At 56.7% G+C, this 25,432-nt stretch overlaps 1 protein-coding gene across 1 annotated transcript in view; it reads left to right on the top strand.

Moving 5' to 3' along the window:
* Nucleotides 1-14,399: 14,399 nt before the first annotated feature.
* LOC139257827 (fibroblast growth factor 14-like) overlaps nt 14,400-25,432 on the top strand; it is a 31,010-nt gene continuing 19,977 nt past the window's right edge. The window contains exons 1-2 of the mRNA XM_070874629.1: nt 14,400-14,529; nt 19,511-19,614. Of these exons, the coding sequence (XP_070730730.1) occupies nt 14,400-14,529; nt 19,511-19,614 (234 nt within the window). The remainder of the gene's footprint in view (nt 14,530-19,510; nt 19,615-25,432) is intronic.

Genomic DNA, 25,432 nt, shown 5'->3' with positions numbered 1-25,432 from the left:
TGGGTCCGTGCAGCAGAGCTGGTCTCCAGTCGTCCTGGTTAACCGTTGCCACTGGACCAAGACCTCGCTCTGTCAAGCCCCGTGTGGTGGCTGGTGTGCAACGGCCACCCCACGTTAAAAAAATCCACCCACAGGCATCTTCCACCCTTCAGGATGTAGTTCGGGATCCGGAATATCATTGAAACACCTGTGAACTCATCCTGTTTGGCGTGGAAGCAAGTCATCCTCGATACGAGGGACTGCCTATGATGATGACGATGTTAATGATCGCGGTGAGGGTGTTTTAGGGGCACATTCCCCTCCGCCCCGCCCCCTCATTAAAAGAGGATCTGTGTATTCAAATCTAAAGACACTTCGAACTGTCGCACTTTCGATTAGGAGCCGGTCACCTTGCAAACAATACACAAAAGGAAAATGCGGGTAATTATAGAGCGGTTAGCCTGACATCAGTGGTGGGGAAAATGTTGGAATCAATTATTAAGGATGTAATAGCAGCGCATTTGGAAAGCAGTGACAGGATCGGTCCAAGTCAGCATGGATTTATAAAAGGGAAATCATGCTTGACAAATCTTCTGGAATTTTTTGAGGATGCAACTAGTAGAGTGGACAAGGGAGAACCAGTGGATGTGGTGTATTTGGACTTTCAAAAGGCTTTTGACAAGGTCCCACACAAGAGATTGGTGTGCAAAATTAAAGCACATGGTATTGGGGGTAATGTACTGACGTGGATAGAGAACTGGTTGGCAGAGAGTTGGGATAAACGGGTCCTTTTCAGAATGGCAGGCAGTGACTAATGGGGTGCCGCAGGGCTCAGTGCTGGGACTCCAGCTATTTACAATGTACATCAATGATTTAGATGAAGGAATTGAGTGTAATATCTCCAAGCTTGCAAATGACACTAAACTGGGTGGCGGTGTGAGCTGTGAGGGGGACGCTAAGAGGCTGCAGGGTGACTTAGACAGGTTAGGTGAGTGGGCAAATGCATGGCAGATGCAGTTTAATGTGGATAAATGTGAGGTTATCCACTTTGGGGGCAAAAACGCAAAGACAGAATATTATCTGAATGGTGACAGATTAGGAAAAGAGGAGGTGCAACGAGACCTGGGTGTCATGGTACATCAGTCATTGAAAGCTGGAATGCAGGTACAGCAGGCGGTGAAGAAGGCAAATGCTATGTTGGCCTTCATAGCTAGGGAATTTGAGTATAGGAGCAGGGAGGTCTTACGGCAGTTGTACAGGGCCTTGGTGAGGCCTCACCTGGAATATTGTGTTCAGTTTTGGTCTCCTAATCTGAGGAAGGACGTTCTTGCTATTGAGGGAGTGCAGCGAAGGTTCACCAGACTGATTCCCGGGATAGCTGGACTGATTCCCGGGATGAGGAGAGACTGGATCAACTGGGCCTTTATACATTGGAGTTTAGAAGGATGAGAGGGGATCTCATAGAAACATACAAGATTCTGACGGGACGGGACAGGTTAGATGCAGGAAGAATGTTCCCGATGTTGGGGAAGTCCAGAACCAGGGGACACAGTCTAAGGATAAGGGGTAGGCCATTTAGGACCGAGATGAGGAGAAACTTCTTCACTCAGAGAATTGTGAACCTGTGGAATTCTCTACCGCAGAGAGTTGTTGGGGCCAGTTCGTTAGATATATTCAAGAGGGAGTTAGATATGGCCCTTACGGCTAAAGGGACCAAGGGGTATGGAGAGAAAGCCGGAAAGGGGTACTGAGGGAATGATCAGCCATGAACTCATTGAATGGTGGTGCAGACTAGAAGGGCCGAATGGCCTACTTTCTATGTTTCTATTGTTTCCCGCTGGTTTTCTGACCCGCGGCTCAAAGTATGAATTGCATTTCTATAGCGCCTTTCATCACCTCGGGGCGTCCCAAAGCCCCTCACAGCCAATGAAATACTTTGGGGGTGCAGTCACTGTTGTAAAATCGGACACACGGCAGCCAATTGGTGCACAGCAAGCTCCCACAAACAGGATAATGACCCAGATCATCTGTTTTTTAGTGTTGTTTGAGGAATCAACAGGACACCGGGGAGAACGGCCCCTGCTCTTCTTTGCAACGGTGGGCCCGAGATCTTTTAAGTCCACCTGCAGGGTGTAGGCGGGGCCCTCGGTTTAACGTGACATCCGAAAGACGGCACCTCCGACAGTGCAGCGCTCCCTCAGCACTGCAAGGGGAATCTTTCACTCCCACAAAGGACAGACCCCCAGTGTTGGGGAGGGGGGTCCTCTGAGAGTGGGACCCTCACTCCCACAGGACAGACCCCCCACTGTTGGGGGGAGGGGGTCTCTGAGAGTGGGACCCTCACTCCCACAGATCAGACCCCCCCACTGCTGGGGGGAGGGGGTCTCTGAGAGTGGTACCCTCACTCCCACAGGACAGACCCCCAACGTTGGGGAGGGGGAGTCCTTTGAGAGTGGGAGACCCTCACTCCCACAAGACAGACCCCCAGTGTTGGAGAGAGGGTCTCTGAGAGTGGGAGACCCTCACTCCCACAGGACAGATCCCCAGTGTTGGGGAGGGGGATTCCTCTGAGAGTGGGACCCTCACTCCCACAGGACAGACCCCCAACGTTGGGGAGGGGGAGTCCTTTGAGAGTGGGAGACCCTCACTCCCACAAGACAGACCCCCAGTGTTGAGGAGAGGGTCTCTGAGAGTGGGAGACCCTCACTCCCACAGGACAGACCCCCAGTGTTGGGGTGGCTCTGAGAGTGGGACCCTCACTCCCACAGGACAGACCCCCAGTGTTGGGGAGGGGGATTCCTCTGAGAGTGGGACCCTCACTCCCACAGGACAGACCCCCAGTGTTGGGGAGAGGGGCTCTGAGAGTGGGAGACCCTCACTCCCACATGACAGACCCCCAGTGTTGGGGTGGCTCTGAGAGTGGGACCCTCACTCCCACAGGACAGACCCCCAGTGTTGGGGAGAGGGCCTCTGAGAGTGGGAGACCCTCACTCCCACAGGACAGACCCCCAGTGTTGGGGTGGGGGTCTCGCTTCCGCTGATAGCGATACTCTGTCACAGCCTCTACCTGCCCTCAGCCTAATGCCGCGCGCCCGGCCTGTGATGCACAGTTCCCCATTCCGTAACAAGCCCCTTGTCAGATTGCCGCAGGCTATTAAACTTTCATTACCCTGGCAATGTTGTGCTTTCAGGAAAGCTTTTACAGGATGTGGTGAATGCTCTGCTGGCAATTACCTCTTAAAATCTGTGGATTCAATTAGTTACATATCAATTAGTGACCATTGTGTAATGAAGTGCTGGCACTGGCCGGCCGGATCAATAACGCTAACTGTGTGCTCAACCATCTCGGCCGCTCTGTCACTTTCCCCGCTGGTATTCCGGGGCTTTTACATTGATTGAAAGGTTGCAGCTTGAAAGACCCCTGACCCCGTGCCACTCGGCTCTGATTTACTGACGCAGAGCGCTCACGCAAAGCAGGAAAGAATATGCGTCATCCACAACGCTACCCATCCCACGTCCCAAAGTGCCTCGCAGGCAATGAAGTCCTTGTGCAGCGCGACTGTTGTGGGAAAGGTGGTTTGACCTGGAGGGTGATGCACGGGGCAGTCCCGTGCAATCGGGTTTTTAAACCGGTTCATGGACTCCCAGGCCGCCTGCAATTTCTGCGGTCTGGAGCAGTCCGTGTTCCACGTCTATGTTCAGTGTGTCAGGTTGCAGCCCCTCTTCCAATATTTGAAGGGGCTGCTACCTCAAATTCTGGCTGCACTTCAGTCCCGCGCTCCTGATCTTTGGGCACCCTGTGCGGAGGGGAGCGGGGCAGGTCTGAGGGCCTCCTCGTAGGACTGCTCCTGGGGCCTGGCCAAGGGGGCCATCAGCCGGTCCAGGCAGCGGGCGGTCGAGGGGGTCGTTCAGCCCGACTGCCTGCCTCTCTTCCGCGGTTACATCCGAGCCGGGGTGTCCCTGGAGATGGAGCACGCGGTGTCCACCGGTACGCTCGCGGCCTTCCGCGAGAGGTGGGCGCCGGAGGGACTGGAGTGCATCATCACCCCCGGCAACCAAATTTTAATTTGATTTAAGTTATGGTTAAAAAGTTCATTTGTTTATTTGTCTGTTTTAGTGCCCCCAAATTAATAAGAGGGCACTAGATTTATGGTTTTACAAAATAGTTGTATTAAAGTGTTATGTATGCAGACTATAGATATACTCTCTGTGCAGTCACTGTATAGTTGCATAAGATGGAGACTTGTTACCTGATGTACAATCAATAAGGTTTACACTGTGTATATACCATACTGGCACCACTAGAGGGTGCAACTGGTGGAGACCGGGGTTTCCTGCCCCTGTGGAAGAGGCTGTTCACTAGAGGGCACTGCGGTGGGAGACCTGAGGGCCACCTGCATAGGTGAGCAGGGCCCAGTATAAGAGGCTGCCCACCCTGCTTGTGCCTCACTCTGGAGGTACGAATAAAGGACCAAGGTCACTACAGTTTGAGCACAACACATTGCCTCGTGGTGTCCATTCATAAGTGCGTTACAGACATAACAGAAAGGTGGCAGCCAATTTGCGCACAGCAAGGCTCTCACCAACAGAAAAGTGATAATGGCCAGCTCACCGGATCTTAGGTGTTGGTTGAGTGATAAATATTGGCCCAGGACACCGGGGAGAACTCCCCCTGCTCATCTTCCAATCGTGGCCGTGAGGTCTTCTACGCCCACCCGAGGGAGCAGACGGTTCCTCGGTTTAACGTCTCATCCAAACTACGGCCCCTCCGACAGCGCAGTGCTCCCTCGGTACTGGCACTGGGAGTGCCGGCCTGGATTGTGGGCTCGAGTCCCTGGAGTGGGGCATCACCCACGGCCTTGTGACACAATTGAAACATGGCTGGCACCCAATCAGGCGGGCTTTTGGTGCCCCAATGTTTCTAGGCTACACACGTTCGCTCGCTCAGCACTCGTTGGACCAGGTCGCATTTTCATTGGGGGGGGGCAGGGGGGGGGCATTTTGAACGTGACGATATTCAGGCAGATATTCTCGCTCTCCGCCCTCTCGCCCTAGGTCACCGTTCAACGGGTGAGGGCACAAGTTATACCCCTGGTGCCCCGTTAGCCGTCTCTCAGGTCCTGCTGACCCCACAGCGTGAAATCTGTTTTTCTTAAAACGCAGTAACTGTGACGGCAGCAAACGCAACCGCCAGTTTACACACAGCAAGATCCCACACACAGCGCTGAGATGGATGACCAGTTAGTGAATCTGTTTCAGTAGCGTGGTCAGAGGTCAGCCTGGAGCGTTTGATGGGACAGTGTAGAGGGAGCTTTACTCTGTATCTAACCCCGTGCTGTACCTGCCCTGGGAGTGTTTGATGGGACAGTGTAGAGGGAGCTTTACTCTGTATCTAACCCCCTGTACCTGCCCTGGGAGTGTTTGATGGGACAGTGTCGAGGGAGTTTTACTCTGTATCTAACCCTCTGTACCTGCCCTGGGAGTGTGTGATGGGACAGTGTAGAGGGAGCTTTACTCTGTATCTAACCCTCTGTACCTGCCCTGGGAGTGTGTGATGGGGCAGTGTAGAGGGAGCTTTACTCTGTACCTAACCCCATGCTGTACCTGCCCTGGGAGTGTTTGATGGGACAGTGTCGAGGGAGTTTTACTCTGTATCTAACCCCGTGCTGTACCTGCCCTGGGAGTGTTTAATGGGACAGTGTAGAGGGAGCTTTACTCTGTATCTAACCCCCTGTACCTGCCCTGGGAGTGTTTAATGGGACAGTGTAGAGGGAGCTTTACTCTGTATCTAACCCCCTGTACCTGCCCTGGGAGTGTTTGATGGGACAGTGTAGAGGGAGCTTTACTCTGTATCTAACCCCCTGTACCTGCCCTGGGAGTGTTTGATGGGACAGTGTAGAGGGAGCTTTACTCTGTATCTAACCCCGTGCTGTACCTGCTCTGGGAGTGTTTGATGGGACAGTGTAGAGGGAGCTTTACTCTGTATCTAACCCCGTGCTGTACCTGCCCTGGGAGTGTTTGATGGGACAGTGTAGAGGGAGCTTTACTCTGTATCTAACCCCGTGCTGTACCTGCCCTGGGAGTGTTTGATGGGACAGCGTAGAGGGAGCTTTACTCTGTATCTAACCCATGCTGTACCTGCCCTGGGGGTGTTTGATGGGACAGTGTAGCGGGAGCTTTACTCTTTATCGAACTGTTTATTAATTCCCCTCCCTCCAAAAAAAGATCGATGTTCTGTCTCGGGCTCCCTCCCCTCCCCTCCCCCACGTGTATCCATGCTGCGATGGTGATGAACGGTTCCGGAAGCTTCCCGACAGTCTGCATTATCGATCGGCCGGGTTCATGCCAGCATTGCGTTAAGCAATGGTCACTAATTAATATGTAGCTAATTGAATGCTCACATTCAGGAGGTAATTGGTAATTCATCAAGCCTGTAAAAGCACTTTTAAAAGCGTCAGTCCATGGAGGTAATGAAAGTTTAATAGGTTCAGGCACTGGTGGAGGAGATTTGTCAGTGTTACAGACAGAAAGCGAGAGAGAGAGGGAGGTGCAAGGCTTGCGCGGAGCAGGCTTAAGACTTTTGCTTGCCCACAGTCTCTGGGCCAAAAAGCCCAGTCGACCTTGCAAAGTCCTCCTGGCTAACACGGGGGACCGACGCCAAGGTTTCGGAGCGCTGTCCCGCAGACTTGCCAGGCAAGAGCCTGACCCGCTCATGGCTGACCGACTCAGGGCCTGCCAGGCCCAGGCCCCCAGTCCCCTCCGCCACCCTCCCTGGGGGCGGGGGGGTGGGGGGGCCGGGCCGTGAGAGGACGCGTACACGCATAGGGCGGGCGTGGGCGGCTTGCTCGGCAACTTGGAACATCGCCCCCCCCCCACCCCCGGCCCCACCCCGGGTATGTCCTGTCCGCAAGATTGCGAACCAGGAAACCGCCTGCCGTCAGGGTGAGCGAGGTGGTTTGGGCCAAAGCTCACACCCTCCCAGCGGCCAAACTGCGCGGCAGGCAAACGTTATGGTGTTCGGAATAACTCCACAAGGCTGTGTTGTAAGCTCAAACCATTGGCACCGTGGTCTCTTTAATGTAACTCCAAACAGCATGGTGAATCACCTGCTCGCCCCGGGGTGCACAGGTGACCCTAAGGTCTCCCACAGGTGTGCCCCCTGGTGGCAAGTCTTACATTTGGGTAAGGTCTACAGACATCATCATCATGGGCGGTCCCTCGTATCGAGGATGACTTGCTTCCCGCCCAAAAGGGATGAGCTCACAGATGTTTCAATGAAGGACCTAATATTCCAGATCCTGAAGGGTGGAAGATGCCTGTGGGTGGATTTTTTTAACGTGGGGTGGCCGTTGCACACCAGCCACCACACGGGCTTGACAGAGCGAGGTCTTGGCCCAGTGGCAAGGGTTAACCAGGACGACTGGAGACCAGGCTCTGCTGCACGGACCCAGTGCGCCCACACATATCGCAGTGTGGGCTGGGCCCGTGCTGCCCCTGAGCCCCTCGCCTCTTCTGGGTCCCCAAACTCACGCCTCTCCTGGGCCCCGAACTCGCGCCTCTCCTGGGCCCCGAACTCTCGCCTCTCCTGGGCCCCGAACTCACCCCTCCTGGGCCCCGAACTCTCACCCCTCCTGGGCCCCGAACTCTCGCCTCTCCTGGGCCCCGAACTCTCACCTCTCCTGGGCCCCGAACTCACCCCTCCTGGGCCCCGAACTCACGCCTCTCCTGGGCCCCGAACTCTCACCCCTCCTGGGCCCCGAACTCGCGCCTCTCCTGGGCCCCGAACTCACCCCTCCTGGGCCCCGAACTCACCCCTCCTGGGCCCCGAACTCTCGCCTCTCCTGGGCCCCGAACTCACCCCTCCTGGGCCCCGAACTCTCGCCTCTCCTGGGCCCCGAACTCACCCCTCCTGGGCCCTGAACTCGCGCCTCTCCTGGGCCCTGAACTCACCCCTCCTGGGCCCCGAACTTGCGCCTCTCCTGGGCCCCGAACTCACCCCTCCTGGGCCCCGAACTCACCCCTCCTGGGCCCCGAACTCTCGCCTCTCCTGGGCCCTGAACTCACGCCTCTCCTGGGCCCCGAATTCTCGTCTCTCCCTGGGCCCCGAACTCTCACCCCTCCTAGGCCCCGAACTCTCACCCCTCCTGGGCCCCGAACTCGCGCCTCTCCTGGGCCCCGAACTCTTGTCTCTCCCTGGGCCCCGAACTCTCATCCCTCCTGGGCCCCGAACTCTCACCCCTCCTGGGCCCCAAACTCACGCCTCTCCTGGGCCCCGAACTGACCCCTCCTGGGCCCCAAACTCATGCCTCTCCTGGGCCCCGAACTCACCCCTCCTGGGCCCCAAACTCTCACCTCTCCTGGGCCCTGAACTCTCGCCCCTCCTGGGCCCCGAACTCACCCCTCCTGGGCCCCGAACTCACCCCTCCTGGGCCCCGAACTCTCGCCTCTCCTGGGCCCCGAACTCACCCCTCATGGGCCCCGAACTCTCGCCTCTCCTGGGCCCTGAACTCACCCCTCCTGGGCCCCGAACTCGCGCCTCTCCTGGGCCCCGAACTCACCCCTCCTGGGCCCCGAACTCACCCCTCCTGGGCCCCAAACTCTCGCCTCTCCTGGGCCCTGAACTCACGCCTCTCCTGGGCCCCGAATTCTCGTCTCTCCCTGGGCCCCGAACTCTCACCCCTCCTAGGCCCCGAACTCTCACCCCTCCTGGGCCCCGAACTCGCGCCTCTCCTGGGCCCCGAACTCTCGTCTCTCCCTGGGCCCCGAACTCACACCCCTCCTGGGCCCCGAACTCTCACCCCTCCTGGGCCCCAAACTCTCGCCTCTCCTGGGCCCCGAACTCGCCCCTCTCCTGGGCCCTGAACTCACGCCCCTCCTGGGCCCCGAACTCTCACCTCTCCTGGGCCCTGAACTCTCGCCCCTCCTGGGCCCCGAACTCTCACCTCTCCTGGGCCCCGAACTCACGCCTCTCCTGGGCCCCGAACTCTCACCTCTCCTGGGCCCCGAACTCTCGCCCCTCCTGGGCCCTGAACTAGCGCCTCTCCTGGGCCCCGAACTCTCACCTCTCCTGGGCCCTGAACTCTCGCCCCTCCTGGGCCCCGAACTCTCACCTCTCCTGGGCCCCGAACTCTCACCTCTCCTGGGCCCTGAACTCGCGCCTCTCCTGGGCCCCGAACTCTCGCCCCTCCTGGGCCCCGAACTCTCACCTCTCCTGGGCCCTGAACTCACGCCTCTCCTGGGCCCCGAACTCTCGCCCCTCCCGGGCCCCGAACTCTCACCTCTCCTGGGCCCTGAATTCACGCCTCTCCTGGGCCCCGAACTCTCACCTCTCCTGGGCCCCGAACTCTCACCTCTCCTGGGCCCCGAACTCTCGCCCCTCCTGGGCCCCGAACTCTCACCTCTCCTGGGCCCTGAACTCACGCCTCTCCTGGGCCCCGAACTCGCGCCTCTCCTGGGCCCCGAACTCTCACCTCTCCTGGGCCCTGAACTCACGCCTCTCCTGGGCCCCGAACTCTCGCCCCTCCCGGGCCCCGAACTCTCACCTCTCCTGGGCCCTGAATTCACGCCTCTCCTGGGCCCCGAACTCTCACCTCTCCTGGGCCCCGAACTCTCACCTCTCCTGGGCCCCGAACTCTCGCCCCTCCTGGGCCCTGAACTAGCGCCTCTCCTGGGCCCCGAACTCTCACCTCTCCTGGGCCCTGAACTCTCGCCCCTCCTGGGCCCCGAACTCTCACCTCTCCTGGGCCCTGAACTCACGCCTCTCCTGGGCCCCGAACTCTCGCCCCTCCCGGGCCCCGAACTCTCACCTCTCCTGGGCCCTGAATTCACGCCTCTCCTGGGCCCCGAACTCTCACCTCTCCTGGGCCCCGAACTCTCGTCTCTCCCTGGGCCCCGAACTCACACCCCTCCTGGGCCCCGAACTCTCACCCCTCCTGGGCCCCAAACTCTCGCCTCTCCTGGGCCCCGAACTCGCCCCTCTCCTGGGCCCTGAACTCACGCCCCTCCTGGGCCCCGAACTCTCACCTCTCCTGGGCCCTGAACTCTCGCCCCTCCTGGGCCCCGAACTCTCACCCCTCCTGGGCCCCGAACTCGCGCCTCTCCTGGGCCCCGAACTCACCCCTCCTGGGCCCCGAACTCACCCCTCCTGGGCCCCAAACTCTCGCCTCTCCTGGGCCCTGAACTCACGCCTCTCCTGGGCCCCGAATTCTCGTCTCTCCCTGGGCCCCGAACTCTCACCCCTCCTAGGCCCCGAACTCTCACCCCTCCTGGGCCCCGAACTCGCGCCTCTCCTGGGCCCCGAACTCTCGTCTCTCCCTGGGCCCCGAACTCACACCCCTCCTGGGCCCCGAACTCTCACCCCTCCTGGGCCCCAAACTCTCGCCTCTCCTGGGCCCCGAACTCGCCCCTCTCCTGGGCCCTGAACTCACGCCCCTCCTGGGCCCCGAACTCTCACCTCTCCTGGGCCCTGAACTCTCGCCCCTCCTGGGCCCCGAACTCTCACCTCTCCTGGGCCCCGAACTCACGCCTCTCCTGGGCCCCGAACTCTCACCTCTCCTGGGCCCCGAACTCTCGCCCCTCCTGGGCCCTGAACTAGCGCCTCTCCTGGGCCCCGAACTCTCACCTCTCCTGGGCCCTGAACTCTCGCCCCTCCTGGGCCCCGAACTCTCACCTCTCCTGGGCCCCGAACTCTCACCTCTCCTGGGCCCTGAACTCGCGCCTCTCCTGGGCCCCGAACTCTCGCCCCTCCTGGGCCCCGAACTCTCACCTCTCCTGGGCCCTGAACTCACGCCTCTCCTGGGCCCCGAACTCTCGCCCCTCCCGGGCCCCGAACTCTCACCTCTCCTGGGCCCTGAATTCACGCCTCTCCTGGGCCCCGAACTCTCACCTCTCCTGGGCCCCGAACTCTCACCTCTCCTGGGCCCCGAACTCTCGCCCCTCCTGGGCCCCGAACTCTCACCTCTCCTGGGCCCTGAACTCACGCCTCTCCTGGGCCCCGAACTCGCGCCTCTCCTGGGCCCCGAACTCGCCCCTCTCCTGGGCCCTGAACTCACGCCCCTCCTGGGCCCCGAACTCTCACCTCTCCTGGGCCCTGAACTCTCGCCCCTCCTGGGCCCCGAACTCTCACCTCTCCTGGGCCCCGAACTCACGCCTCTCCTGGGCCCCGAACTCTCGCCCCTCCTGGGCCCTGAACTAGCGCCTCTCCTGGGCCCCGAACTCTCACCTCTCCTGGGCCCTGAACTCTCGCCCCTCCTGGGCCCCGAACTCTCACCTCTCCTGGGCCCCGAACTCTCACCTCTCCTGGGCCCTGAACTCACGCCTCTCCTGGGCCCCGAACTCTCGCCCCTCCCGGGCCCCGAACTCTCACCTCTCCTGGGCCCTGAATTCACGCCTCTCCTGGGCCCCGAACTCTCACCTCTCCTGGGCCCCGAACTCTCACCTCTCCTGGGCCCCGAACTCTCGCCCCTCCTGGGCCCCGAACTCTCACCTCTCCTGGGCCCTGAACTCACGCCTCTCCTGGGCCCCGAACTCGCGCCTCTCCTGGGCCCCGAACTCGCGCCTCTCCTGGGCCCCGAACTCTCACCTCTCCTGGGCCCCGAACTCTCGCCCCTCCTGGGCCCCGAACTCTCACCTCTCCTGGGCCCTGAACTCACGCCTCTCCTGGGCCCCGAACTCTCACCTGTCCTGGGCCCTGAACTCTCGCCCCTCCTGGGCCCCGAACTCTCGCCTCTCCTGGGCCCCGATCACATCGCTCTGCGGTCTCTCGCCACGCCTTCGCCCCGACCTCGCCATATTACAGTCATACTGGGGAAATCTAACTTCTGGTGGTCTCTGCAGACACACATAACACTGTCTGGGATGGATTCGGGCCGAGGTCCCCGGAGACGACGAGAGCATAAATTTCGATTTGGGCCTAAGCCGCAGATGTGAGTGGATACAGGGCTTGGATTTGGGCCCAGGCCCCAGAGGTGAGTGGATACCGGGCTGGATTTTACAGATGGTACCTGCAAGGGAGTTCTGCAACCTCTTGTGCAGCCCTGATTTCCATCGCCCTACTGCATTGGTGGCCGTGCCTTCAGCTGCCTGGGCCCCAAGCCCTGGGATTCTCTCCTCAAACCTCTCCGCCTCTCGCTCCTACTTGGAGACGCTCCTTAAAACCGACCAAGCTTTTGGTCACCTGTCCCAAAATCTCCTTTTTGCGGGTCGCTGTCAGATTTTTGTCTGATTGAGCGCCTTGGAGGACATTTTATTACCTTAAAGGCGCTGTTGTTTTGGGGTACGACCGGCCAGCGGAAATAGTTCGCTGCTCCAATGAAAAGAGGCCCAGCTCCCACTCACAAATAGAGCCCATCGTCCCCGGGTACCAGACCACCCGAGTGCGGGGATGAGGGGGCGGGAAGGGGCAGGGAGTGTGGTGCTCGTAGCGGCTGCCCGCAGCCTGGAATTTAGGCCCCGATTCCCGCTCCCGCACTGCCCCTGACAAGAGGACACGCTGGCTCGGTCCAACGTCGACGAAAGATTGACGTAAGAATACTTCACTGCAGCCGTCACTTCCTTTGGAACAGCTCGTGAATAACGTCATATTTAATATTTTGCCGACCATCGGCCTGATGGACTGCCCTGTCAGGCTCCGGCCGTGAATCAAGCCCGCTGTCTCCCAGTAAAAGCTTCCTGATCCACTTGAAGTGACTTTTACAGTTTTGGCACCACGGGTCCAGCTGATTAATGGAAACATGGCGTCACTTGGCAACGAGAACTGTTTTAACCCTTCAAAAGTAAAAGAGAGAACTTGCATTTATGTAGCACCTGTCGCCAGCTCAGGACGTCCCAAAGCGCCTCACAGCCAATGAGCTGCTCGTTCTGTGAAGTGTGGGTCACTACTGTTGGAGGCACAGCAGCTAATTTTGCGCACAGCAAGCTCCCACAATCATTAATGTGATAAAGAGCAGATAATCGGTTTTATTGATGTTAGTTGCGTGTGTGTGCGTGTGTGCGTATGTGCGTGTACACGTGCGTGTGTGTGCGTCTGTGTGTGGAAACACGGAACATCGGGCTCAGCTGTGATGCTCCTTGAAGTTGAATAGCCCCGCTGGCACTGACTGATTTAAGACACCTGCGCACTTGGGCAAAGTAATGAAGGACGCCGATTGCCATGGTTACCGTGCCCAAGGAAGGTCGTCAAAACTTTCAGGGGAGTAGAAATTGCATTTATATAGCGCCTTTCACGACCTCAGGACGTCCCAACGCGCTTTGCAGCCAATTAAGTACTTTTGCAGTGTGGTCACTGTTGTATTGTGGGGATCGCCAATTTGCACACAGCAAGCTCCCACAAACAGCAATCTGATAATGACCCGGATAATCTGTTTCAGTGATGTTGATTTAAGGAATACATTTTGGCCCCAGGACACGGAGGAGAACTTCCCCTGCTCTTCTTCCAATAGTTGCCGAGGTATCATTTCTGTCCACCCGATAGAGCAGACGGGGCCTGGATTTAACGTCTCATCCGAAAGATGGCCCCTCCGACAGTGCGCCGCTCCCTCAGTACCGCCCCTCCGACAGTGCGGCGCTCCCTCAGTACTGCCCCTCCGACAGTGCGGCGCTCCCTCAGCACTGCCCCTCCGACAGTGCGGCGCTTCCTCAGCACTGCCCCTCCGACAGTGCGGCGCTCCCTCAGTACTGCCTCTCCGACAGTGCGCCGCTCCCTCAGTACCGCCCCTCCGACAGTGCGGCGCTCCCTCAGCACCGCCCCTCCGACAGTGCGGCGCTCCCTCAGCACCGCCCCTCCGACAGTGCGCCGCTCCCTCAGTACCGCCCCTCCAACAGTGCGGCGCTCCCTCAGCACTGCCCCTCCGACAGTGCGGCGCTCCCTCAGCACTGCCCCTCCGACAGTGCGGCGCTCCCTCAGCACTGCCCCTCCGACAGTGCGGTGCTCCCTCAGCACTGCCCCTCCGACAGTGTGGCGCTCCCTCAGTACTGCCCCTCCGACAGTGCGGTGCTCCCTCAGCACTGCCCCTCCGACAGTGCGGCGCTCCCTCAGTACTGCACTGGGAGTGTCGGCCTGGATTTATGTGCTCAAGTCCCTGGAGTGGGACTCGAACCCACAACCTTCTGGCTCAGAGGCGAAAGCGCTGCCCACTGACACCACGGGTGATGGGTGGCGCTCTTTATACAGGATGTGAAGTGGCAGCTATTGAATTCCTGCTTCCTCCCATCCCCTTTTGACCCTCAACCAACATCACTAAAACAGATTATCTGGGTCATTATCACACTGCAGGTTGTGGGACCTTGCTGTGCGCAAATTGGCGATTCCCACATTACAACAGTGACCACCCTCCAAAAGTACTTCATTGGCTGTAAAGCGCTTTGGGACGACCCGAGGTGGTGAACAGCGCTACAGAAATGTGAGTTCTTTCTTTCATCCGATGGTTGTTTCTCCTCCAGATCCCCAGCTGAAGGGAATCGTCACCCGGTTGTACTGCCAGCTCGGCTACTACCTGCGGCTAGTGCCAGGCGGCCGGCTCGACGGCACCGAGGATGAGATGAGCACCTACGGTAAGTCGCAGAACAACTGCGCGGGGAGGTGTGATGGTGGCCCCCTGTGACACTCTGTGACCCGCTGTGACCTGACCCTGTGTGACCCCCCCGTTACACTCTGTGACCCTCGTGACCCTTGTTACATGACCCCTTGTGACCCTTGTTACCTGACTCCCTGTGACCCTTGTTATCTGATCCCTTGTGACCTTTGTTACCTGGCCCCCTGTGACCTTTGTTACCTGACCCCTTGTGACCTTTGTTACCTGACCCCTTGTGACCTTTGTTACCTGACTCCCTGTGACCCCTGTTACCTGACCCCCTGTGACCCTTGTTACCTGGCCCCCTCTGACTTTTGTTACCTAACCCCTTGTGACCTTTGTTACCTGACCCCTTGTGACCATTGTTACCTGACCCCTTGTGACCCTTGTTACCTGACTCCTTGTGACCCTTGTTACCTGACCCCTTGTGACCTTTGTTACCTAACCCCCTGTGACGCTTGTTACCTGACCCCTTGTGACTCTTGTTACCTGACCCCTTGTGACCTTTGTTACCTGATGCCCTGTGACCATTGTTACCTAACCCCTTGTGACCCTTGTTACCTGAACCCCTGTGACCCATGTTACCTGACCCCTTGTGACCCTTGTTACCTGACCCCTTGTGACCCTTGTTACCTGACCCCCTGTGACCCTTGTTACCTGACCCCTTGTGACTCTTGTTACCTGACCCCTTGTGACCCTTATTACGTGACCCCGTGACCCAATCCCATGTGACCCCTGATACCTGACCCTCTGTGACCCCTGTTACCTGATCCCCTGTGACGCTCTGTGACCTCCCCTGACCGGAGCCTCGATGACCCCCCCCCCCGGTGACCCTCTGTGACCCGACTCTCCTGTGACCCCCCCCCCCGATCTCCTGTGACCGGAGCCTCAGTGACCCCCTGGTGACCCTCTGTGACCTGACTTCACCGCGACCCTGTGACCCCCCCTGACCTCCTGTGGCCGGAGCCTCAGTGACCCCCTGGCGACCCGACCGCCCCCCCCGTCACCCTGTGACCGTAGCCTCTGTGATTGAACCCGCCCAATATCTCCTCATGTGGCTCGGTGTCAAATTTTGTTCGATGATACAGCTGTGAAGCACCCTGGGATATTTTACTACGTTAAAGGTGTTGTATGAAGAAAGACAAGTTGTCATTGGTGTAAATCGGTATGGTCCCCTCAACTTCCTTGGCCTTAAATGTGCGAGACAGAGCAGGAAGGATTTGCTCCCCAGTCTGTTCTGACCGAACCCATCACAGCCCGGGCGATGTAACGATTGACCTCTTGCAGTGAGGTCGAGGGGATCGCTAGCCAGGGGAGAATCCTGCTGGAAGGCGAGTGTGTGTGCGCCTGTGTGTGTCTGTGTGTAAACACGGAGCATCGGACTCAGCTGTGATTCCCCCTGAAGTCGAATAGCCCCGCTATTACTGAATGATTTACGACACATGCACATGCACTTGGGCAAGATAATGAAGGATGCCCATCGCCACGGTTACCGTGCTCAAGGAAGGTCGTCAAAGCCTTCAGGGGAGTAGAGATTGCATTTCTATAGCGCCTTTCATGACGTCCCAAAGCGCTTTACAGCCAATGAAGTACATTTTGGAGTGTAGTTCCTGTTGTAATGTGGGAAACACAGCAGCCAATTTGCGCACAGCAAGCTCCCACAGACAGCAATGTGATAATGACCCTATAATCAGTTTTTAATTATGTTGATTGTGGGATAAATATTGGCCCAGGACACCGGGGGTAACTCCCCTGCCCTTCTTCCAATAGTGGCCGTGGGATTTTTTACGTCCACCCGAGGGAGCAGACGGGGCCTCAGTTTAACGTCTCATCTGAAAGATGGCACCTCCGACAGTGCGGCGCTCCCTCAGTACTGCCCCTCCGACAGTGTGGTGCTCCCTCAGTACTGCCCCTCCGACAGTGCGGCGCTCCCTCAGCACTGCCCCTCCGACAGTGCGGCGCTCCCTCAGTACTGCCCCTCCGACAGTGCGGCGCTCCCTCAGCACTGCCCCTCCGACAGTGCGGCGCTCCCTCAGCACTGCCCCTCCGACAGTGCGGCACTCCCTCAGCACTGCCCCTCCGACAGTGCGGCGCTCCCTCAGCACTGCCCCTCCGACAGTGCGGCGCTCCCTCAGCACTGCACTGGGAGTGTCGGCCTGGATTTATGTGCTCAAGTCCCTGGAGTGGGACTTGAACCCACAACCTTCTGACCCAGAGGCGAGAGAGAATGCTGCTCCCTGAGAGAACTGGTGATGGAAGACAATTTAAGCTGATTCCTGTTTATGAGAGAGGGTTGGTTGGGGTGACCTGTTTACAGCAATTGTTCGGCCTTGGCTCCTAGGTGAAGTTGCCCTCTGCCTTCATCCCACGATCTCCATCCTGTATTGGTGAGGCAGCACCTGGAATACTGCGTGCAGTTTTGGTCACCTTACTTAAGGAAGGAGGGGGTACAGAGGGGGTACTGGCTTTGGAGGGGGTACAGAGACGATTCACTAGGCTGATTCCGGAGATGAGGGGGTTACCTTATGATGATAGATTGAGTAGACTGGGTCTTTACTCGTTGGGAGTTCAGAAGGATGAGGGGGGATCTTATAGAAACATTTAAAATAATGAAAGGGATAGACAAGATAGAGGCGGAAAGGTTGTTTCCACTGGTCGGGGAGACTAGAACTAGGGGGCACAGCCTCAAAATACGGGGGAGCCAATTTAAAAGCGAGTTGAGAAGGAATTTCTTCTCCCAGAGGGTTATGAATCTGTGGAATTCTCTGCCCAGGGAAGCAGTTGAGGCTAGCTCATTGAATGTATTCAAGTCACAGATAGATAGATTTTTAACCAATAAGGGAATTAAGGGTTATGGGGAGCGGGCGGGTAAGTGGAGCTGAGTCCACGGCCAGATCAGCCATGATCTTGTTGAATGGCGGAGCAGGCTCGAGGGGCTAGATGGCCTACTCCTGTTCCTAATTCTTATGTTCTTATATGAGCCATTAATAAACTGAAGGAGCTCGCAGGACTGTTTGTGTCCGACGGTGAGCAATTGCGTCTGTCACGAGACTCCCTACGCCATCGTAATGCTCTCGGCTCAGGACAAACGTCCGTGCATTACTGGCGTGGAACGCACGGCTGTGAACATCCGCTCACATCAAAGAGCGAGAGCCGGGGCAATCCAGACTCGGGTTTCCACACCAACGCCTCGGGAGAAGCATGGTCTCCCGGAGAGTCGGGAGCGAGGCTCGGATCTCAGTCCTTGCGGCGTGGAGGCCAGGGAAGAAGGGACGAAGCCTAGGAGAGGACACGTGTTCAGCTCCTCCCTATCTCCGTAACCTCCTCCAGCCCCACAACCGCCCCGTCCTCCTCCTAGACTCTCAGCGCCTCCAGCTATGGCCTCTGTGTGCGTCCCGTGGAGCAGCTGCATGGTGACGGTCACAAGACTCAATAAAACCCCGGCCAGTTGAGTTCAGCTTCCCCACGATGAGGCTCGCAGTTGTGAGCCTGGTGGATGAACTGGTCGTGTTCAGTTTGATTGTCAAACCTTGGCTAATAAACCAGCTAGTTCTGTACGGCAAATGTGTAGCTGTGAATTCTTAAGCAAAGAACCCGTGAAGCAAATACATTACAATCCCCTACTTCCCTACAATCCCCTGCCATTGGCGGACGTGTCTTCAGCCGCTGAGACCTCCCACTCTGCAATTCCCTGCCTAAACCTCTTCCCCTCTCTCGCTCCTCCTTTAATACCCTTCTTAAAACCTACCTCCTTGACCAAGCTTTTGGTCAACCCGCTCCCAATGTTTACTTCTTTGGCTCACCGTCCATTGTTGTCCGATTGTGCTTCTCTGAAGCACCTTGGACCCAAGTGTCAGCCAATGGCTCACTGGGCAGCACACTCGCCTCTGAGTCAGAAGGTTGTGGGTTCAAGTCCCACTCCAGGGACTTGAGCACATAAATCCAGGCCGACACTCCCAGTGCAGTGCTGAGGGAGTGCGCACTGTCGGAGGGGCGGTACTGAGAGAGCGCCGCACTGTCGGAGAGGCAGTACTGAGAGAGCGCCGCACTGTCGGAGGGGCAGTACTGAGGGAGCGCCGCACTGTCGGAGGGGCAGTACTGAGGGAGTGCCGCACTGTCGGAGGGGCAGTACTGAGGGAGCGCCACACTGTCGGAGGGGCGGTACTGAGGGAGTGCCGCACTGTCGGAGGGGCGGTACTGAGGGAGCGCCGCACTGTCGGAGGGGCAGTACTGAGGGAGCGTCGTACTGTTGGAGGGGCAGTACTGAGGGTGTGCTGCACTGTCGGAGGGGCAGTACTGAGGGAGCGCCGCACTGTCGGAGGGGTGGTACTGAGGGAGTGCTGCACTGTCGGAGGGGCGGTACTGAGGGAGCGCCGCACTGTCGGAGGGGCAGTACTGAGGGAGCGTCGTACTGTTGGAGGGGCAGTACTGAGGGAGCGCCGCACTGTCGGAGGGGCCGTCTTTCGGATGAGACATTAAACCGAGGCCCCGTCTACCCTCTCAGATGGATGCAAAAGATCCCATGGCCACTCATTCGAAGAAGAGCATGGGAATTCTCCCCGGTGTCCTGGGGCCAATATTTATCCCTCGACCAACATAACAAAAACAGATAATCTGACCATGATCACATTGCTGTGTGTGGGAGCTTGCTGTGCACATGTTGCTGCCGCGTTTCCCACATTACAACAGTGACTGCACCCAAAAAGTGCTTCATTGGCTGTAAAGCGCTTTGGGACGTCCTGAGGTGGTGAAAGGCGCTACAGAAATGCAAGTCTTTCTTTATGGGATCATGGTGTGACCGAGACATGCTTGTGAATGTGAAGGTTCTGTCTCATCGATGCGAGTGAGAGTGACAGATTAGGGGGAGGGGGTGGGTTTTCTGTCGGCGGGGGACTTTGTGGGGTGGGACATTTCGGAAAACGCTGGTGCTCAGACCCTCTCAACTCTTCATTCCCTTGCAGCACTCTTCAATCTCATTCCTGTCGGGCTCAGAGTCGTGGCCATTCAGGGAGTGAAAACAGGTCTCTACGTTGCCATGAACGGCGATGGATACCTCTACACCTCAGTGAGTAACTGCGTCAGGCCATGGGTTAAACACGAGATGTCCAGCCTCCAAACCCCCGGCCCAGACTGATGGGACAACGTCTCACTGAGCTTCGTAAACCTGTCCCCACAAAACAACACTGGCCCCGACTACATGCTGGGACAGTGTAGAGGGAGCTTTACTCTGTATCTAACCCCGTGCTGTACCTGCCCTGGGAGTGTTTGATGGGACAGTGTAGAGGGAGCTTTACTCTGTATCTAACCCCGTGCTGTACCTGCCCTGGGAGTGTTTGGTGGGACAGTGTAGAGGGAGCTTTACTCTGTATCTAACCCCGTGCTATACCTGCCCTGGGAGTGTTTGATGGCACAGTGTAGAGGGAGCTTTACTCTGTATCTAACCCCGTGCTGAACCTGCCCTGTGAGTGTTTGATGGGACAGTGTAGAGGGAGCTTTACTCTGTATCTAACCCGCGCTGTACCTGGCCTGGGAGTGTTTGATGGGACAGTGTAGAGGGAGCTTTACTCTGTATCTAACCCCGTGCTGTACCTGCCCTGGGAGTGTTTGATGGGGCAGTGTAGAGGGAGCTTTACTCTGTATCTAACCCCGTGCTGTACCTGCCCTGGGAGTGTTTGATGGGACAGTGTAGAGGGAGCTTTACTCTGTATCTAACCCCGTGCTGTACCTGCCCTGGGAGTGTTTGATGGGACAGTGTAGAGGGAGCTTTACTCTGTATCTAACCCCGTGCTGTACCTGCCCTGTGAATTTTTAATGGGACAGTGTCGAGAGAGCTTTACTCTGTATCTAACCCCGTGCTGTACCTGCCCTGGGAATGTTTGACAGCACAGTGTAGAGGGAGCTTTACTCTGTATCTAACCCCGTGCTGTAGCTGCCCTGGGAGTGTTTGATGGGACAGTGTAGAGGGAGCTTTACTCTGTATCTAACCCCGTGCTGTACATGCCCTGGGAGTGTTTGATGGGACAGTGTAGAGGAAGCTTTACTCTGTATCTAACCCCGTGCTGTACCTGCCCTGGGAGTGTTTGATGGGACAGTGTAGAGGGAGCTATACTCTGTATCTAACCCCGTGCTGTACCTGCCCTGGGAGTGTGTGATGGCACAGTGTAGAGGGAGCTATACTCTGTATCTAACCCCGTGCTGTACTTGCCCTGGGAGTGTTTGATGGGACAGTGCAGAGGGAGCTTTACTCTGTATCTAACCCCGTGCTGTACCTGCCCTGGGAGTGTTTGATGGGACAGTGTAGAGGGAGCTTTACTCTGTATCTAACCCCGTGCTGTACCTGCCCTGGGAGTGTTTGATGGGACAGTGTAGAGGGAGCTTTACTCTGTATCTAACCCCGTGCTGTACCTGCCCTGGGAATTTTTAATGGGACAGTGTCGAGAGAGCTTTACTCTGTACCTAACCCCGTGCTGTACCTGCCCTGGGAGTGTTTGATGGCACAGTGTCGAGGGAGCTTTACTCTGTATCTAACCCCGTGCTGTACCTGCCCTGGGATTGTGTGATGGGACAGTGTAGAGGGAGCTTTACTCTGTATCTAACCCCGTGCTGTACCTGCCCTGGGAGTGTTTGATGGGACAGTGTAGAGGGAGCTTTACTCTATATCTAACCCCGTGCTGTACCTGCCCTGGGAGTGTTTGATGGGACAGTGTAGAGGAAGCTTTACTCTGTATCTAATCCCGTGCTGTACCTGCCCTGGGAATGTTTGATGGGGCAGTGTAGAGGGAGCTTTACTCTGTATCTAACCTCGTGCTGTACCTGCCCTGGGAGTGTGTGATGGGACAGTGTAGAGGGAGCTTTACTCTGTATCTAACCCCGTGCTGTACCTGCCCTGGGAGTGTTTGATGGGGCAGTGTAGAGGGAGCTTTACTCTGTATCTAACCCCGTGCTGTACCTGCCCTGGGAGTGTTTGATGGGACAGTGTAGAGGGAGCTTTACTCTGTATCTAACCCCGTGCTGTACCTGCCCTGGGAGTGTTTGATGGGACAGTGTAGAGGGAGCTTTACTCTGTATCTAACCCCGTGCTGTACCTGCCCTGTGAATTATTAATGGGACAGTGTCGAGAGAGCTTTACTCTGTATCTAACCCCGTGCTGTACCTGCCGTGGGAGTGTTTGATAGCATAGTGTAGAGGGAGCTTTACTCTGTATCTAACCCCGTGCTGTACCTGCCCTGGGAGTGTTTGATGGGACAGTGTAGAGGGAGCTTTACTCTGTATCTAACCCCGTGCTGTACCTGCCCTGTGAATTTTTAATGGGACAGTGTCGAGAGAGCTTTACTCTGTATCTAACCCCGTGCTGTACCTGCCCTGGGAATGTTTGACAGCACAGTGTAGAGGGAGCTTTACTCTGTATCTAACCCCGTGCTGTAGCTGCCCTGGGAGTGTTTGATGGGACAGTGTAGAGGGAGCTTTACTCTGTATCTAACCCCGTGCTGTACATGCCCTGGGAGTGTTTGATGGGACAGTGTAGAGGAAGCTTTACTCTGTATCTAACCCCGTGCTGTACCTGCCCTGGGAGTGTTTGATGGGACAGTGTAGAGGGAGCTATACTCTGTATCTAACCCCGTGCTGTACCTGCCCTGGGAGTGTGTGATGGCACAGTGTAGAGGGAGCTATACTCTGTATCTAACCCCGTGCTGTACTTGCCCTGGGAGTGTTTGATGGGACAGTGCAGAGGGAGCTTTACTCTGTATCTAACCCCGTGCTGTACCTGCCCTGGGAGTGTTTGATGGGACAGTGTAGAGGGAGCTTTACTCTGTATCTAACCCCGTGCTGTACCTGCCCTGGGAGTGTTTGATGGGACAGTGTAGAGGGAGCTTTACTCTGTATCTAACCCCGTGCTGTACCTGCCCTGGGAATTTTTAATGGGACAGTGTCGAGAGAGCTTTACTCTGTACCTAACCCCGTGCTGTACCTGCCCTGGGAGTGTTTGATGGCACAGTGTAGAGGGAGCTTTACTCTGTATCTAACCCCGTGCTGTACCTGCCCTGGGATTGTGTGATGGGACAGTGTAGAGGGAGCTTTACTCTGTATCTAACCCCGTGCTGTACCTGCCCTGGGAGTGTTTGATGGGACAGTGTAGAGGGAGCTTTACTCTATATCTAACCCCGTGCTGTACCTGCCCTGGGAGTGTTTGATGGGACAGTGTAGAGGAAGCTTTACTCTGTATCTAATCCCGTGCTGTACCTGCCCTGGGAATGTTTGATGGGGCAGTGTAGAGGGAGCTTTACTCTGTATCTAACCTCGTGCTGTACCTGCCCTGGGAGTGTGTGATGGGACAGTGTAGAGGGAGCTTTACTCTGTATCTAACCCCGTGCTGTACCTGCCCTGGGAGTGTTTGATGGGGCAGTGTAGAGGGAGCTTTACTCTGTATCTAACCCCGTGCTGTACCTGCCCTGGGAGTGTTTGATGGGACAGTGTAGAGGGAGCTTTACTCTGTATCTAACCCCGTGCTGTACCTGCCCTGGGAGTGTTTGATGGGACAGTGTAGAGGGAGCTTTACTCTGTATCTAACCCCGTGCTGTACCTGCCCTGTGAATTATTAATGGGACAGTGTCGAGAGAGCTTTACTCTGTATCTAACCCCGTGCTGTACCTGCCGTGGGAGTGTTTGATAGCATAGTGTAGAGGGAGCTTTACTCTGTATCTAACCCCGTGCTGTACCTGCCCTGGGAGTGTTTGATGGGACAGTGTAGAGGGAGCTTTACTCTGTATCTAACCCCGTGCTGTACCTGCCCTGGGAGTGTTTGATGGGACATTGTAGAGGAAGCTTTACTCTGTATCTAACCCCGTGCTGTACCTGCCCTGGGAGTGTTTGATGGGACAGTGTAGAGGGAGTTATACTCTGTATCTAACCCCGTGCTGTACCTGCCCTGGGAGTGTGTGATGGCACAGTGTAGAGGGAGCTATACTCTGTATCTAACCCCGTGCTGTACTTGCCCTGGGAGTGTTTGATGGGACAGTGTAGAGGGAGCTTTACTCTGTATCTAACCCCGTGCTGTACCTGCCCTGGGAGTGTTTGATGGGACAGTGTAGAGGGAGCTTTACTCTGTATCTAACCCCGTGCTGTACCTGCCCTGGGAGTGTTTGATGGGACAGTGCAGAGGGAGCTTTACTCTGTATCTAACCCCGTGATGTACCTGCCCTGGGAGTGTTTGATGGGACAGTGTAGAGGGAGCTTTACTCTGTATCTAACCCCGTGCTGTACCTGCCCTGGGAATCTTTAATGGGACAGTGTCGAGAGAGCTTTACTCTGTATCTAACCCCGTGCTGTACCTGCCCTGGGAGTGTTTGATGGCACAGTGTAGAGGGAGCTTTACTCTGTATCTAACCCCGTGCTGTACCTGCCCTGGGATTGTGTGATGGGACAGTGTAGAGGGAGCTTTACTCTGTATCTAACCCCGTGCTGTACCTGCCCTGGGAGTGTTTGATGGGACAGTGTAGAGGGAGCTTTATTCTATATCTAACCCCGTGCTGTACCTGCCCTGGGAATTTTTAATAGGACAGTGTCGAGAGAGCTTTACTCTGTATCTAACCCCGTGCTGTACCTGCCCTGGGAGTGTTTGATGGCACAGTGTAGAGGGAGCTTTACTCTGTATCTAACCCCGTGCTGTACCTGCCCTGGGAGTGTGTGATGGGACAGTGTAGAGGGAGCTTTACTCTGTATCTAACCCCGTGCTGTACCTGCCCTGGGAGTGTTTGATGGGACAGTGTAGAGGGAGCTTCACTCGATATCTAACCCCGTGCTGTACCTGCCCTGGGAGTGTTTGATGGGACAGTGTAGAGGGAGCTTTACTCTGTATCTAACCCCGTGCTGTACCTGCCCTGGGAGTGTTTGATGGGACAGTGTAGAGGGAGCTTTACTCTGTATCTAACCCCGTGCTGTACCTGCCCTGGGAGTGTTTGATGGGACAGTGTAGAGGGAGCTTTACTCTGTATCTAACCCCGTGCTGTACCTGCCCTGGGAATTTTTAATGGGACAGTGTCGAGAGAGCTTTACTCTGTACCTAACCCCGTGCTGTACCTGCCCTGGGAGTGTGTGATGGCACAGTGTAGAGGGAGCTATACTCTGTATCTAACCCCGTGCTGTACTTGCCCTGGGAGTGTTTGATGGGACAGTGCAGAGGGAGCTTTACTCTGTATCTAACCCCGTGCTGTACCTGCCCTGGGAGTGTTTGATGGCACAGTGTAGAGGGAGCTTTACTCTGTATCTAACCCCGTGCTGTACCTGCCCTGGGATTGTGTGATGGGACAGTGTAGAGGGAGCTTTACTCTGTATCTAACCCCGTGCTGTACCTGCCCTGGGAGTGTTTGATGGGACAGTGTAGAGGGAGCTTTACTCTATATCTAACCCCGTGCTGTACCTGCCCTGGGAGTGTTTGATGGGACAGTGTAGAGGAAGCTTTACTCTGTATCTAATCCCGTGCTGTACCTGCCCTGGGAATGTTTGATGGGGCAGTGTAGAGGGAGCTTTACTCTGTATCTAACCTCGTGCTGTACCTGCCCTGGGAGTGTGTGATGGGACAGTGTAGAGGGAGCTTTACTCTGTATCTAACCCCGTGCTGTACCTGCCCTGGGAGTGTTTGATGGGGCAGTGTAGAGGGAGCTTTACTCTGTATCTAACCCCGTGCTGTACCTGCCCTGGGAGTGTTTGATGGGACAGTGTAGAGGGAGCTTTACTCTGTATCTAACCCCGTGCTGTACCTGCCCTGGGAGTGTTTGATGGGACAGTGTAGAGGGAGCTTTACTCTGTATCTAACCCCGTGCTGTACCTGCCCTGTGAATTTTTAATGGGACAGTGTCGAGAGAGCTTTACTCTGTATCTAACCC

The sequence above is a fragment of the Pristiophorus japonicus genome, unplaced genomic scaffold (assembly GCF_044704955.1).
Source record: "Pristiophorus japonicus isolate sPriJap1 unplaced genomic scaffold, sPriJap1.hap1 HAP1_SCAFFOLD_910, whole genome shotgun sequence".
In the NCBI taxonomy this organism is placed as follows: Eukaryota; Metazoa; Chordata; class Chondrichthyes; family Pristiophoridae; genus Pristiophorus; species Pristiophorus japonicus.
The sequence above is the reverse complement of the archived record's forward strand: the minus strand, read 5'-3'. Positions and strand labels throughout refer to the sequence as shown.